Here is a 13,385-nt window from a genome sequence, read left to right on the forward strand (position 1 = left end):
CCCTTTTACCTCTAATTAATGTTGCTTATCCAACAACTATTTTATTCTTATAATGGGATACCAATTTGTCAAAATTTGTAGTTCAATAAGTATTAGTGTCATTTCATGCTCACATTTTTGAAATTTCATTTTCAGAAAATACAGTGGATATAGCTTTCTCAGAAAGAAATCAGGAGAACACATCATACAGAATGGATGCTATCTTCCGTACATTGAGGAATGGACGACATGGACATCGCTTCAGTATGTGGTTGGATGATAATCATCAACGTGGTGCATCTAATGCTCCTGCAGTGCCTGAAGGGATTGAAGAACTGCTTGTTTCCCAATTGCGACAGCCTACACCTGCACAAGACCAAAATATACAGACTAGTCTGCAAGGAAAACATGAACCAAGCCAGTTGCAAACATCAGAGGCTGAAGTTAGGGATGAAATAGAAGCAAGGGGTACTGAGAATCATGAGAATATTGTTATCCCTTTACAAGCAATAGATGTCTCTCCTAATACTGGCATTGTAGCCACCAATGGCGATTCTATTCAAGACACTGGAGTTTCTGGTGCATGTGAACAAGTGACAGAGATGCAGTATGAATGGGCTGATGCTGTTGTCAGAGATGTTGAAGCAGTGAGCCAAGCAAGCAGTGGCAGTGGGGCAACAATAGGTGAAAGCCTTCGTAGTTTGGAAGTTGAAATTGGGAGTGTTGATGGGCATGATGATGGAGACAGGCAAGGTCCTGTCGATAGACTTCCTTTGGGTGATTTACCGCCAGCAGCTAGGATGAGAAGGTCATCAGCAAACTCAATCCCTGTTAGTGGTCGTGATACATCTCTGGAGAGTGTCAGTGAGATTCCACATCAGAATGAAGAAACTGATCGGGATGCACTTCAGGTGGAACAACCATCAGGCAATGTTGATACAAATGCTATAGACCCCACATTTTTGGAGGCTCTTCCTGAGGAATTGCGAGCTGAAGTACTTTCATCACGGCAGAATCAGGTTTCACAGGCTTCAAATGAGCAGCCTCAAGCTGATGGAGATATCGATCCTGAATTTCTTGCTGCACTTCCACCTGATATTAGGGAGGAGGTCTTAGCACAACAACGTGCTCAAAGACAACAAGAATCACAACAACTAGAAGGCCAACCTGTTGAGATGGATGCTGTGTCTATAATTGCTACACTTCCTTCAGATGTTCGAGAAGAGGTGAACTTTGTTTCAGACTGTTAGATGTTCTGTCTTCAAGCATTTTTTTTTTATGAAGTTATATCTGTGAATTTATTTCTCATGATATTTGCAAGCATTTTCCTTCATGTTAGGTACTTTTAACCTCGCCTGATACTTTGTTGGCCACACTAACCCCTGCACTTGTTGCCGAAGCAAATATGTTGCGTGAAAGGTTTGCCCATCGTCATCATACTGGAGGACTCTTTGGCATAAGTTCTAGAAGTCGACGCGGAGAGTCTTCTAGGCATGGAGATACTATCGGGTCTACTCTGGACCGAAATATTGAGGCTTCTGCTCGCAGATCTACAGTTGGAAAACTAATTGAAACTGATGGTGTTCCCCTAGTTGGCATCAATGATCTAAAAGCAATGATCAGATTGCTACGTATAGTTCAGGTGGATGCTTGTTTCTTCTAACTTGCTTTTCTATTACGTTTTACATGCTGACAGTTTGATGGTTTATTTGCAGCCTTTGTATAAAGGTCAACTACAGAGGCTTTTCTTGAATCTATGTACTCATCACGAGACAAGAACTTATTTGGTGGAAGTTTTAATGGATATGCTAATGTTGGATCTACGGGGACCCACTAACACTTCAGTTGAATACGCTGAATCCCCGTTTAGGTTGTATGGGTGTCAGAGTTATGTCGCCTATTCCCGTCCTCAATTTTATGGCGGTAATTCTTTAATTGCAGCAGTATATTTGTTTGATGACCTGTCATGAGACCTTTAAGATTCAGTTATATCTTGTTAACATGTTATATGTTCCTCTACTACAAAACTGGGCGGATTTCCTTAAAATGCTGAACAACTAACTTTTTTGAAATATGACTGTTGTTTACATCTGCTAATCAAAAGCATTGTCATGATTCATGATCTGTTTCACAATCACTATGTTTTTTTGGATATACAGGAGTGCCTCCGTTAGTGTCTCGCCGTATTTTGGAGACTCTGGCCTACTTAGCAAAAAATCATCCAAATGTATCCAAGCTCCTATTGCATCTTGTATTACCATGTTCACCTACAAGCGTACCTGAAGTATCGGACAAGGGACACGGGAAAGCTGTTCTGATGGAGGAAGATAAATCCGAGGTTAAAACAGGAGCTTTTGCTATTGTGTTACTTCTTGGACTCTTGAATCAACCATTGTACATGAGGAGTGTTTCTCATCTGGAACAGGTACCTACTAAATAGAAGTTGCAGTGGTCTAATTCCTATTTTGCAAGTACTGACTAACTGAGCCATTGCTTTTCAGTTGTTAAATCTCATTGAGGTTGTTATTGATTCTGGCCTGTCAAACAAACCTGAAGCACCAACTGAGCTACAATCTGCTTCTGACATTATGCAAGACACACCAGTTAATGCTGATGCTGTTGTGTCTTCTGCTAAAGAGGATATTAAATCAAAGAAAAGTGAGGATTCTAAAAAGGCTTCTACTTCTGGTACAAACAACAAAAACAATATTAGTGATATTTTATTGAGCATTCCAGAAGGAGAGCTTAGACTTCTCTGCTCTTTGCTTGCACGTGAAGGGTACAGTTTTCTTGTTTATTTGCCTTTAGACTTACAGTGGTTAATCATTTCTGTGACAATAATTCTAAATAAGTTTGTTAGAACCTGATTTTGTTTTGTGAGATCCTGTGATGCATCATGAGGAACAATTCAACTTACTGAAAGAGGACAAGTATTATTGATTGAAAGAGGATCTAATACATTGGATCCTATCCCTTTATTAGGCTAGTAACAAGAGCAATTTTCTGTAAAAATATGACATAGTTACCTAACAAATTTAATATTTTTTTTGTAAATATCTAAACAAACTTTAAAAAAAAAAAAAAATTTAAACAAACTCCTAAATAAATCTAAACAACCTTTTAAAGAATCACTATGTCATTTTCTCTCACCAAGAAGAATTCAACTTATCAAGTAGAAAGCCAGATGGTCTGTTAAGTTTTACAATGCCTCATAAATGTGTGGAATGGGTAACAATGGGTGCATCCGTGGAAGATGACTTTGGTGCCTCTTGTTTGGTCTAAGCAAATAAATTGAGGGTTGTGCATTGTAGTTCTCATAATATTCAGGAGGGAAGTCAGCAATATAAACATTAAGATGTATTTTTCTCATAATGCCGAAATACCATAAGGACTGTAATCTTTTTGTTTATGTGTGTATCTTTGTGATCCTTATAAAATTCATTGGTATGTATCCTTAGTTTTCTCCTAACATTGACGTGTCTTTCGGATATGCGCAAAAAAGTTATTCGTTGACTTAGAAGTGTAGAAGATGGTAGATAACGGAACTACTAGTAATGGAACCAAATGGACTAAATGATGATCTTTAGACCTATAGAGTATCGTGAATGGACTTTTACCTATACAATGATTTACATAATTATTATCAGTAAACTCTACAATTGGTATTATGGAATTCTAAATCATGGGGTTTTCCTACAAAATACCTCAGCAAAATGCCTAAGTAGATTTTCAGCTTGAGCTTCGACGTTGTGGATGAAATGTGATGAGATTTTGAGTTGGATTCTAAACAGCTTCCATAGGATCTTTCAAAAATAGCTTACCAATTTAACATATTTATTACCGATAAATGTTCATATGAAACTATGACAAATATGCACATCAAACGAGAAAGACAAAAAAGACTTAGTTAGCAACAATAAAATAAGATAAAATTTATTTAAATATAGATGATCATATAATAAGGGATAGAGCCCAATGACATAAAAAGATCCATATAGCCAATCTCATCTAGTGGGATAAGGCTTGGCTGTTGTTGTTGTATTTATTACGATCAATATATGTAACCCATGCAATAGAACAATCTTCGTAAAGAACAATTTAGCTATGTGAGATGCATTGTTAGTGTTGTTGCAGGAATGCAATGCTCCGTTTTAAAGAACTTGTCTTGTTGTAGTTATGACTTTGATTGGTTCAAGGGAGTCTTACAACAAAGGCGATGTTGTTGCCTTTCCAAGAGAGATCTTTTTTCGACATTAATAATGCATAGGTTACGAAAGGACTCCTGCTTTCTTTAATAAAGTTTTTCTCTGTGGGAGTTCTTCGATCTAGTTATTTAGTTCAGTGTGTTCTCAAGATTCATATGGTAGTATGGGAGTATTGACAAATGTGATCCATAAATGAGGTCTATTTTATGTTGAATCATGCACAAAGGTGGCAGTTCCTTGGGTATGACCCGACCTCAAACGAAGGAATCACCTTGATGGGGACCTTGGTTGGTTGGTGAGGCGGTCGTGGTTCACTGCAGGTCACCAGTGGGATGTAGACCTGGTAGGGCTTTGCAGTGAGCAGGAACAAGGGTGGTGCAAGGCTCTCAAATGCGGTGGTGGTTGGTGATGCTTGCAGCAAAGAAGGCAGCTGTTGGCAATGTGCCGCTGCTGGCATGCAGAGACAAATGGTGGGAGTGACTTTTTTTGGGTGGAACGCTGGATGGGAGATCTGATGGTTTCGAGCACTTGAAGGGAAAGGAGTAGTGAATTGGGAATTCACACATCTAGAAATTAGAGATTGAATTAGGAATTTAGCTCTGGTACCAATTGATGTAGCATGAGGAACAACTCAACTCATCAAAAGAGGAAATTTTTTATTAATTGAAATATTATCTAATACAAAGATTCTAGGCAGGCAATGATATTCTTTATAGAAATATAACTTAATTATCTAAAAACTAACAAATTCATTAAAATATCTAAATAATCTTATTTTTAAGATCTAAAGAAACACTTAAATGAATCTAAAAAAATATTTTATGTCACCCTGTGCATTTCTCATGATTTTAGCTTTTGAGATAATGGTTTACCCCGCCATGTCACACTCATATTTCCTTGATTTTGTGCCATATGAAATTAGACAAAAGATTGTGTTTTCAATGCCAATTAAACCTGATTACTGCTGAAGGATTCAACTTGTTCATGAAGCATTACACTTTCTTGGGGATTTTAGAGTGTTTTTTCTCTGCAGATTATCTGATAATGCATACAATCTTGTTGCTGAGGTCTTAAAAAAAGTGGTGGCCAATGCTCCAGCGTATTGTCATTTATTTACTACAGAGCTGGTCAATTCAGTGCGAAATTTAAGTATTTATGCAATTAATGAACTTAACCTATACGAGGATGCTGAGAAAGCACTTCTCAGCTCATCTTCTATTAATGGTACTGCAATCTTGAGAGTTCTGCAGGCTTTGAGCTCTCTTATTGCTGCATTGCACGAAAAGAAGGACCCAGTTTCATTCCCCGACAAAGACCATATTAATGCTCTTTCTCATGTATGGGATATAAATTCTGCACTTGAACCTTTGTGGCTAGAGTTGAGCAATTGCATAAGCAAAATTGAGATCTCTTCAGGACCTCCATCAGAGCCTGAATCTATTTCAGGAAATTTGGCATCGACGAGTACAATTGTAGTATCACCACTCTCTGTTGGTGCCCAAAATATCTTGCCATATATTGAGTCATTCTTTGTGACATGTGAAAAGTTGCGTCCTGGGCAATATGAAACTGTTCAAGATTTTGCTACTACGGCAACTGACATTGAAGATGCAACTACACCAACTGCACAAAAATCATCTTGTGGTCCATGTACAAGCACCCATGAAAAACAGGTTGTTTTTGTTAGGTTTCTGGAGAGGCATAGGAAGTTGTTAAATTCATTCATTCGTCAGAATCCTGGTTTGCTTGAGAAGTCATTTTCTCTCATGCTCAAAATTCCACGATACATTGACTTTGACAATAAACGGTCTCATTTTCGATCAAAAATAAAACATCAACATGATCATCATCACAGTCCTGTTAGAATTTCAGTGAGAAGAGCCTACATATTGGAGGACTCATATAACCAATTGCGAATGCGCTCACCACAAGATTTGAAGGGAAAATTAACTGTCCATTTTCAAGGTGAAGAAGGTATTGATGCCGGTGGACTTACCAGGGAATGGTATCAGTTGCTTTCTCGGGTAATTTTTGATAAGGGTGCCCTTCTTTTCACAACTGTTGGCAATGAATCAACATTCCAGCCAAACCCCAATTCAGTTTACCAGACGGAACATCTTTCATATTTTAAGTTTGTTGGACGAGTGGTGAGTGATTTGATTATTATCCTTTTCAAGCTTTTTTTGTTGTGATCACTAACATTGTCAAATTTTTCAGGTCAGTAAAGCACTCTTTGATAGTCAGCTCCTTGATGTCCATTTTACAAGGTCATTTTACAAACACATTCTTGGTGTAAAGGTTACTTATCATGACATTGAGGCTGTTGATCCAGATTACTATAAAAATCTGAAGTGGATGCTTGAGGTATCCTGAAGTTCCTTGTACATTTTGGTGTTCTTTTACTTCATCAACATCTTCATTCTTTGATGTTTCATGATTCTTCTATTTTTCAAAATTTTTGATCTTCCATTTATTTTATTTGCCATATTGCAGAACGATATAAGTGAAGTATTGGATCTTACTTTCAGTATGGATGCTGATGAGGAAAAACTGATATTGTATGAAAAGGCTGAGGTGAATGCTATTCTTTTTCCCTTTATAATCATGTACTCCCATTATCTTTTATGTTAAGTTTGTACACTATAGGTATCGTATAGCCTGTTTGTTTTGAAACTAAGTTTCTAGGAAATTAACCAAAATACATGGACCCTTGAAGTGACCTACACTTGCCTAAAGATATGCAATACTAAATAGTTCAATGGATGTGATCTTGTCTTTTAATTATAAACTGATTCTATGTCTTGCTTTTAAATTTTTCTGGACTGTAGTTTGTTCCCTTTTATTTACAAATCTATCCTGATTTGTATATATACTTCTCTTCTTGTGCATAGGTCTTTTACGATATTATACGTTCTTGGTGGAAAAGCTTGTACAGGAGCCTTAAAATGATACACTAGATGCCTGTTTATTATACATTTCTCTTTCCTATTTATGACGTGTTTATTGGGTGCATTTATATGCTAATTTTCGCTTTCAAGTCAGAATTATGGTCCTTTACTAAATCTGTGAGACTTGAGAAACTTTAGACCGTCTTTTGCATGTTTGAAGTTGTATCCCCTTAAGTCCTGAACCTTTTAATTCATTAAATACATTTTTGTTTCTTGTTTTAGGGGTTATTATATTTTTCTGACATGTTCTTATATGCTTATATTTCAGGTAACTGATTCTGAGTTGATTCCTGGTGGGAGAAATATTCGAGTCACTGAAGAAAACAAACACGAATATGTTGATCGTGTGGCTGAACATTTGCTAACCACTGCAATTAGGCCTCAAATAAATGCATTTATGGAAGGCTTTAATGAGTTGATACCCAGGGATCTGATATCTATTTTCAATGATAAAGAATTAGAATTATTAATAAGTGGACTTCCTGATATTGATTGTGAGTTGATGTTTGATGTGTTTTAAAGTTCCCACAGATATACTTTTCATATACACTTCTCTTATTCCTATTCTGTTTCACTTGTGACAGTGGATGACCTGAGAGCAAATACTGAATATTCTGGCTATAGCAATGCATCCCCTGTAATTCAATGGTTTTGGGAAGTCGTTCAGGGCTTCAGCAAAGAGGACAAGGCCCGATTCCTTCAATTTGTAACTGGCACCTCAAAGGTAGGTTCTTTGGCTAGATAAATGATAGTTGTTTGTATATGAAACATTGTCCTTAAAGTAGTAGATAGATAATTTATAGGAAATTTGCTTAAGTTTCTATTGTTAGTTGACCTCAAAGGGTCCAATATTTTCTTGTATGGTGGTTTCCTTCTTATAAGCACCAGTAGGATTGCCTTGTTTGAAGCAAGTAATGCAACCGTGTGTTTCTGCTAATTTTGTATAAAACAAATTGATGTACAAGAAAATACCATGCCTGAAAGTTAGTCCATTTGCCTAGGCTTTCATTTTCATTGTATGGAGCCTAGGAGCTCTTGATTCCAAGTCCTGAAAAGAGCTTACTGGATTCTGTCTATGATGTCCAACCATTTGATAGCAAACATATTTGTGCTGTCTCTTGCTAGTAATCCCGTCTATTCTTCAAATCCCTATAGTTGCTGCTTTTTTGGTGGAATTATATATGTTTGTTTCATATCTGCAAATTATGTTTGTGTCCCACGATACAATACTTGTCCAACAGTTTGATGTGCACATTGCTTCCCCTTATCGGCTGGCATGAAATTGTTTGGTATAGCACTAATTTCTTGTTGCACACCAAGGGCTGACACTGTTCTTTCTTTTCCAGCTGGTTGATAGTCAATAAGATTCTTAAATGCATGCTAACGTGTCAAGTTTGAAGTTACCTTTGGGTTTCATTGTATGAAATCTGTATTTTCGAGTTTGAGATACAAAACAATGGATAGTGTGAATTGTGATTTGTTGCAAGATTGTTTGTCATACTAAATCATATTATTTTGTTATTAATCAGAGTATTCCCAATTATAGAAATTATTCATCAAATAGTTAGAATAAAATTTTATTATAATTTGTTCCCATTTATACTAATTCTTTAAACATTCTCACACCATCTATTCTAAAGCTATCAGTTAGCCAAATAGTTGAAGCGATTTAAGTTGAAGGTCTGAGGGGGATATTGCCTACCCCGAACAGTTGGGAACAAATGCAGGCTGATGAAGATGTGTAACAAGCAATCATTGATATAGGCATTATGACTTCGTCATTTTCATTTTGTTTGTGTGACTTAATTTCTTTAGCATTTTATTTTCTATGGTTGTTTGTATTCAACAGCAGTTTGTTACTGTAAATAACACTCATCTAATGTTTCTTTTGTACATTTCCATGTCTCAACTAGTTGACTTCTTTATTTCTTCTTTCCTAATATCTTTTACTGTAATAGGTGCCTCTGGAAGGATTTAGTGCACTTCAAGGAATCTCAGGCTCTCAGCGGTTTCAGATTCACAAGGCATATGGAACCCCGCACCATCTGCCTTCAGCTCATACTTGGTATGATATTTTTTTTCCCATTATAGCATGTCTTGTTTAAAAACAAGAAAATAGGCTGGAGAAAGAGACACTATTGAGTATTTTATGATTCTTCTTTGAAAGAAAACCACTCCATATTTTGTCTTTATCCAATTATAGGCAAAGTGCTGATCATTCTACGTAGGTATATTTGGTATAAAATATATAATATTGCTGGTAGAGAACTAATATAACGACAACCAAACTTTTATCCTATTAAATGCGGTCAACTATATGGATGTTCCTACGTCATTGGGCACGATCTCCTACTATAATTTTATCTTATTTTATCATTGTAATCAAATATTTTTTTGGTCATTTTTCTTTATTAATGTGTGTATTTATCATAGTCTCACATTGTCGAACTGGGACATTTATTGGTTGTTTAAGTATATGTAGATACTATCTTAAATATATTTCTCGGAATTTTTCCTTATTAAATGCAACTTTGACTTTCTCTTTAATATTCTTATTTTTTATAATATCCATCCTCGTATGCTTGTACATCCACCTTAACTTTTTTATCTTCGTGATTATCATCTTTGCTTGTGTGCTCGAACTATAACTCAACATTCAACTCCATATAACACAACAATTCTAACTATCAATTTGTAAAATTTCTCTTTTAAGTATTAGAGATATCTTACTATCATAAAAAAACACCTGACACCTTTCTGCTTGTATTCTATATAAAACATCACAATCAATCTTTCAGTCCTTTTGCAAAAAACAAACCTAGATACTTAAAGCACTTAGTTACACATAACTCGTCATCTCGTATCCTAACAAATTACCTTGTTACATTTACTACTAATACTAAACTTAAATTCTATATTACTCTACTAAGTCTAAAACCTTTTACTTCTATTGTTTCATGTCAAGATTGACGCTTAACATTTACTCATTCACGTGACTTATCAATCAAAATAATATGCAAATAACATGCACCATGATAACACATCTTGGATGTATATATTGAGTTCATACCAGTGTAAAATATATATAAATTTAGAGTTGATCTTTATGAAACATTTCAATTAATTTGCTTAAAATTTTCACTCTTGTCGTTACATCTTATAGACATCCTTAATTATTTTAATATACGCTATAATAATGCATTTCTTTTCTAGAATTCTCTATATAATCTTTCTTGAGAATCTTCCGTAAGCTTTTTTGAGGTCAATAAATATCATGTATAAGTCTTACTTCTTTTCTCGATACTTTTCAACCAATTGTTTGAAAAGATATATAACTTCTTTCGCTAACTTTTCATGCATGAATTTAAATTAATTTTTGATCACCTTGGTCTCTTTCTTTAATCTTTTTCTTTCTTTTCTAAAGTTTCATAGTATGACTCATTAGCTTAATGCCCCTATAATTCGCACAATTTTGTACATCTTTGTTTTTATAAGAGGATTAGAGTACTTATCCTCCATTGTTGAGACATTTTGTTCCTTTTCAATATCAAAATTGAATAAATTTGTAAGTCATTTAATACCCTGCTCTTCTAGGCATTGTCCTACTTTTATTGGAATATCATTTAAACCAATTGCTTTTTCATTTTGCATCCAATTTAAAGTTTGCTTAAATTCTCTGATAAAAATTTAAATTTTTATACTCCTCTAACTTAAATCATTCTTTTATTATTTTCATCCTTCATTAGTATCTTTTGGTTTGGTGCAACGGTAAAGTTGTTACTTTGTGACCTAAAGGTCATGAGTTTGAATCCTGAAAACAGCCTCTTGCAAAAAAAAGCAGGGTAAAACTGCGTATAATGGATCCTTTCCTGGGACCCACATGGCAGGAGCTTCATGCACCGAGCTGCCCTTATTAGTACCCTTTGACTTCATCTTTAATGTATCTTATTTGGGAAAGATCTTTTGTTTTCCTCTAGCTTTCGTTATCGTATAGATGTCTTTTTTCTCTTCTTTTGTATCAAGGGCATTCAAAAGCTTAATCCTTGACTTCACTCAATGCTTTCTTGGCTTCTCTCTTTGCTACTACATATTCACATGTATTTCTCCTAATACTTGCTCTTGTCCTCACCCTAAAGATATTTTGCTTTCAATCTATAAATTTTTCTATCCCCCTTCTCGATTATAAGATCTAAGAAAATCAATTTGTGACTTATTGTTTCCACTTTTGAATGTAACTAGGTGTTTTCGTCTCTTCTTAAAAAATTTATTAGCTATTATAAGTTCATATGTTATCACAAAATTCAATATAAATTTTCCTTCATTTCTTGTTTCAAAACCACAACCTTCATGAACTCTATTATTTTTTATTCTTATATATTCATTTAGATCTCCTCCTACTAAAATAATCTCATCTATCATAAATTTTTTTTAACCACCTCATCCAGGCTTTTCTAAAACCTATGTCAGATGTTTTCATTTAATCTTAACTTGAGGTGCATATATGTTAATTACATTAATAATTTCATTTTCTAACTAATTACTCTTATTATTTCATCCCTTAACAAACTATATACAATAATACCTATTCCATTTTTCATTTTATTTTTTCTTGTATATCATAACTTAAATTCTTTATCATCTCTAGCTTCTTCTGTACCCATTTTATCTTTTATAAACACAAAATATTAATTATTCTCCTAATCATTGTATTTACTATCTCTAAATGTTGTCAGTGAGTGTTTTCACATTCCATGTTCAAAATCTAAGACAATCGATATTATAATATCTGTTCTTATCCAATCTAGAACGTGAGAACTTGTGTAATTTGTATATTTGACACTATACTTAAGTTGTGATAGAGATGTAGTGAGTGGTCTTTGCCAAGACATTATAGTTGGACCCTATAACGAGTTCCTTCCAAGAAATAACTTAACATTAGTTTAATAGTTTGATAAATCCATACATAATATTCCTTCTCTTTTTTAGGGATGGGCACGAAGTTTATTGGCAGTTGATATAAATAAATTTATAATCATAATAAATATATTTTATTCTGTTGTGGAATTTCTTTGTTGGTATCGCTAGGCCAGGTAGATGTATGTTTGTTGTCAAGATAGCTAGTTGTCCATTCTAGGCGACGGAACAAGTGATTAACCAACAGCCAATCCACTATGCTTGGGATTAGCTTCACTTAAATATATATATTCATCTACCAATCTGCTATTAATGAGTTGCATTTTTTCTCTGATTGACATTGTTCATTCTCTTTTGTTTTGTTGTCTCTTGTGGTTTACTGATCAGGTGAATTCTATCCCAGTCTTTCTTATGATGGTCTTTGTACATTGTACTTGTGCAGCTTCAACCAATTGGACCTGCCTGAGTACACCTCAAAAGGACAGTTGCAGGAGAGGTTACTTCTAGCTATCCATGAAGCGAATGAAGGGTTTGGCTTCGGTTGAGAGTGGGAAGGAAGGTGTGCACTTGTACAGATAGGTGTATTCGACAGGGTTTTAAAAGCCAACTCTCTCCTTGCCGAGGGTCTGAAGTGTGGTTGCTTGGTCGCACTTATGGAATAGGGACTTCCTCAAATTGGAATTCAACCATGAAGTAGTCACCTTATGATTTGTGAGAGAAACCCCCATATATGATATACCACTCTTACTCCAGGCTGATGTTGCAGATTGTGGATGTGTCAGTCGTCCGAATCCCCGTGACTGCAAATCAAATCGTCTTGTATGGCGTCTCCTTTGCTAACTTTGTTTTTTTTTCCATATTATTTTTTAGTACAACTTTTGTACTCAAAAAACAGCAAAGCTCTCGTGGATATTTGGAACAGATTGTGAATGGCAACATCTTGTTATTCAGTAAAATGCATCCTTTTCTTTTGAATCATCAACGTTCAGAATTGTAGATGTTCTTTTTTGATTAATTATTAAAAAAATATTCCAATCTTATCTGGCCATCTAAAATAACAAATCAGATTACTTGTTTTATCCGTGGCAAAAGGAATCGACGATTCCTTGTGTAGAGGGGGTGAGATAATTAGGAGGGCATTCCGATCCTACATGTGTGGCAATACTGTTGTATAAACCATCAGCGCGAGATTACTTCTTTTATAAATATAAGTGATGTATTTCTTGCGACTTGAACTCTATCTACAAGATATAAATCCTGAGACTAGACTCGAATCCTATTCACTACAGGTAACTATCATGTGTTTACCAAGCGTTTGAGATTACTTCTTTTATCAAAA

At 35.1% G+C, this 13,385-nt stretch overlaps 1 protein-coding gene across 1 annotated transcript in view; it reads left to right on the forward strand.

The window, feature by feature from the left end:
- The window catches only part of LOC122022796 (E3 ubiquitin-protein ligase UPL1-like), a 29,147-nt gene extending 16,123 nt beyond the window's left edge, over positions 1–13,024 (forward strand). Inside the window, exons 16-27 of the mRNA XM_042580911.1 lie at positions 136–1,205; positions 1,319–1,621; positions 1,695–1,902; positions 2,139–2,404; positions 2,481–2,758; positions 5,218–6,331; positions 6,402–6,548; positions 6,678–6,758; positions 7,401–7,626; positions 7,717–7,856; positions 9,091–9,197; positions 12,489–13,024. Of these exons, the coding sequence (XP_042436845.1) occupies positions 136–1,205; positions 1,319–1,621; positions 1,695–1,902; positions 2,139–2,404; positions 2,481–2,758; positions 5,218–6,331; positions 6,402–6,548; positions 6,678–6,758; positions 7,401–7,626; positions 7,717–7,856; positions 9,091–9,197; positions 12,489–12,591 (4,043 nt within the window). The 3' untranslated portion in view covers positions 12,592–13,024. The remainder of the gene's footprint in view (positions 1–135; positions 1,206–1,318; positions 1,622–1,694; positions 1,903–2,138; positions 2,405–2,480; positions 2,759–5,217; positions 6,332–6,401; positions 6,549–6,677; positions 6,759–7,400; positions 7,627–7,716; positions 7,857–9,090; positions 9,198–12,488) is intronic.
- The last annotated feature ends 361 nt before the right edge of the window (positions 13,025–13,385 follow it).

This window comes from Zingiber officinale, chromosome 9B (assembly GCF_018446385.1).
Source record: "Zingiber officinale cultivar Zhangliang chromosome 9B, Zo_v1.1, whole genome shotgun sequence".
Taxonomy (NCBI): domain Eukaryota; kingdom Viridiplantae; phylum Streptophyta; class Magnoliopsida; order Zingiberales; family Zingiberaceae; genus Zingiber; species Zingiber officinale.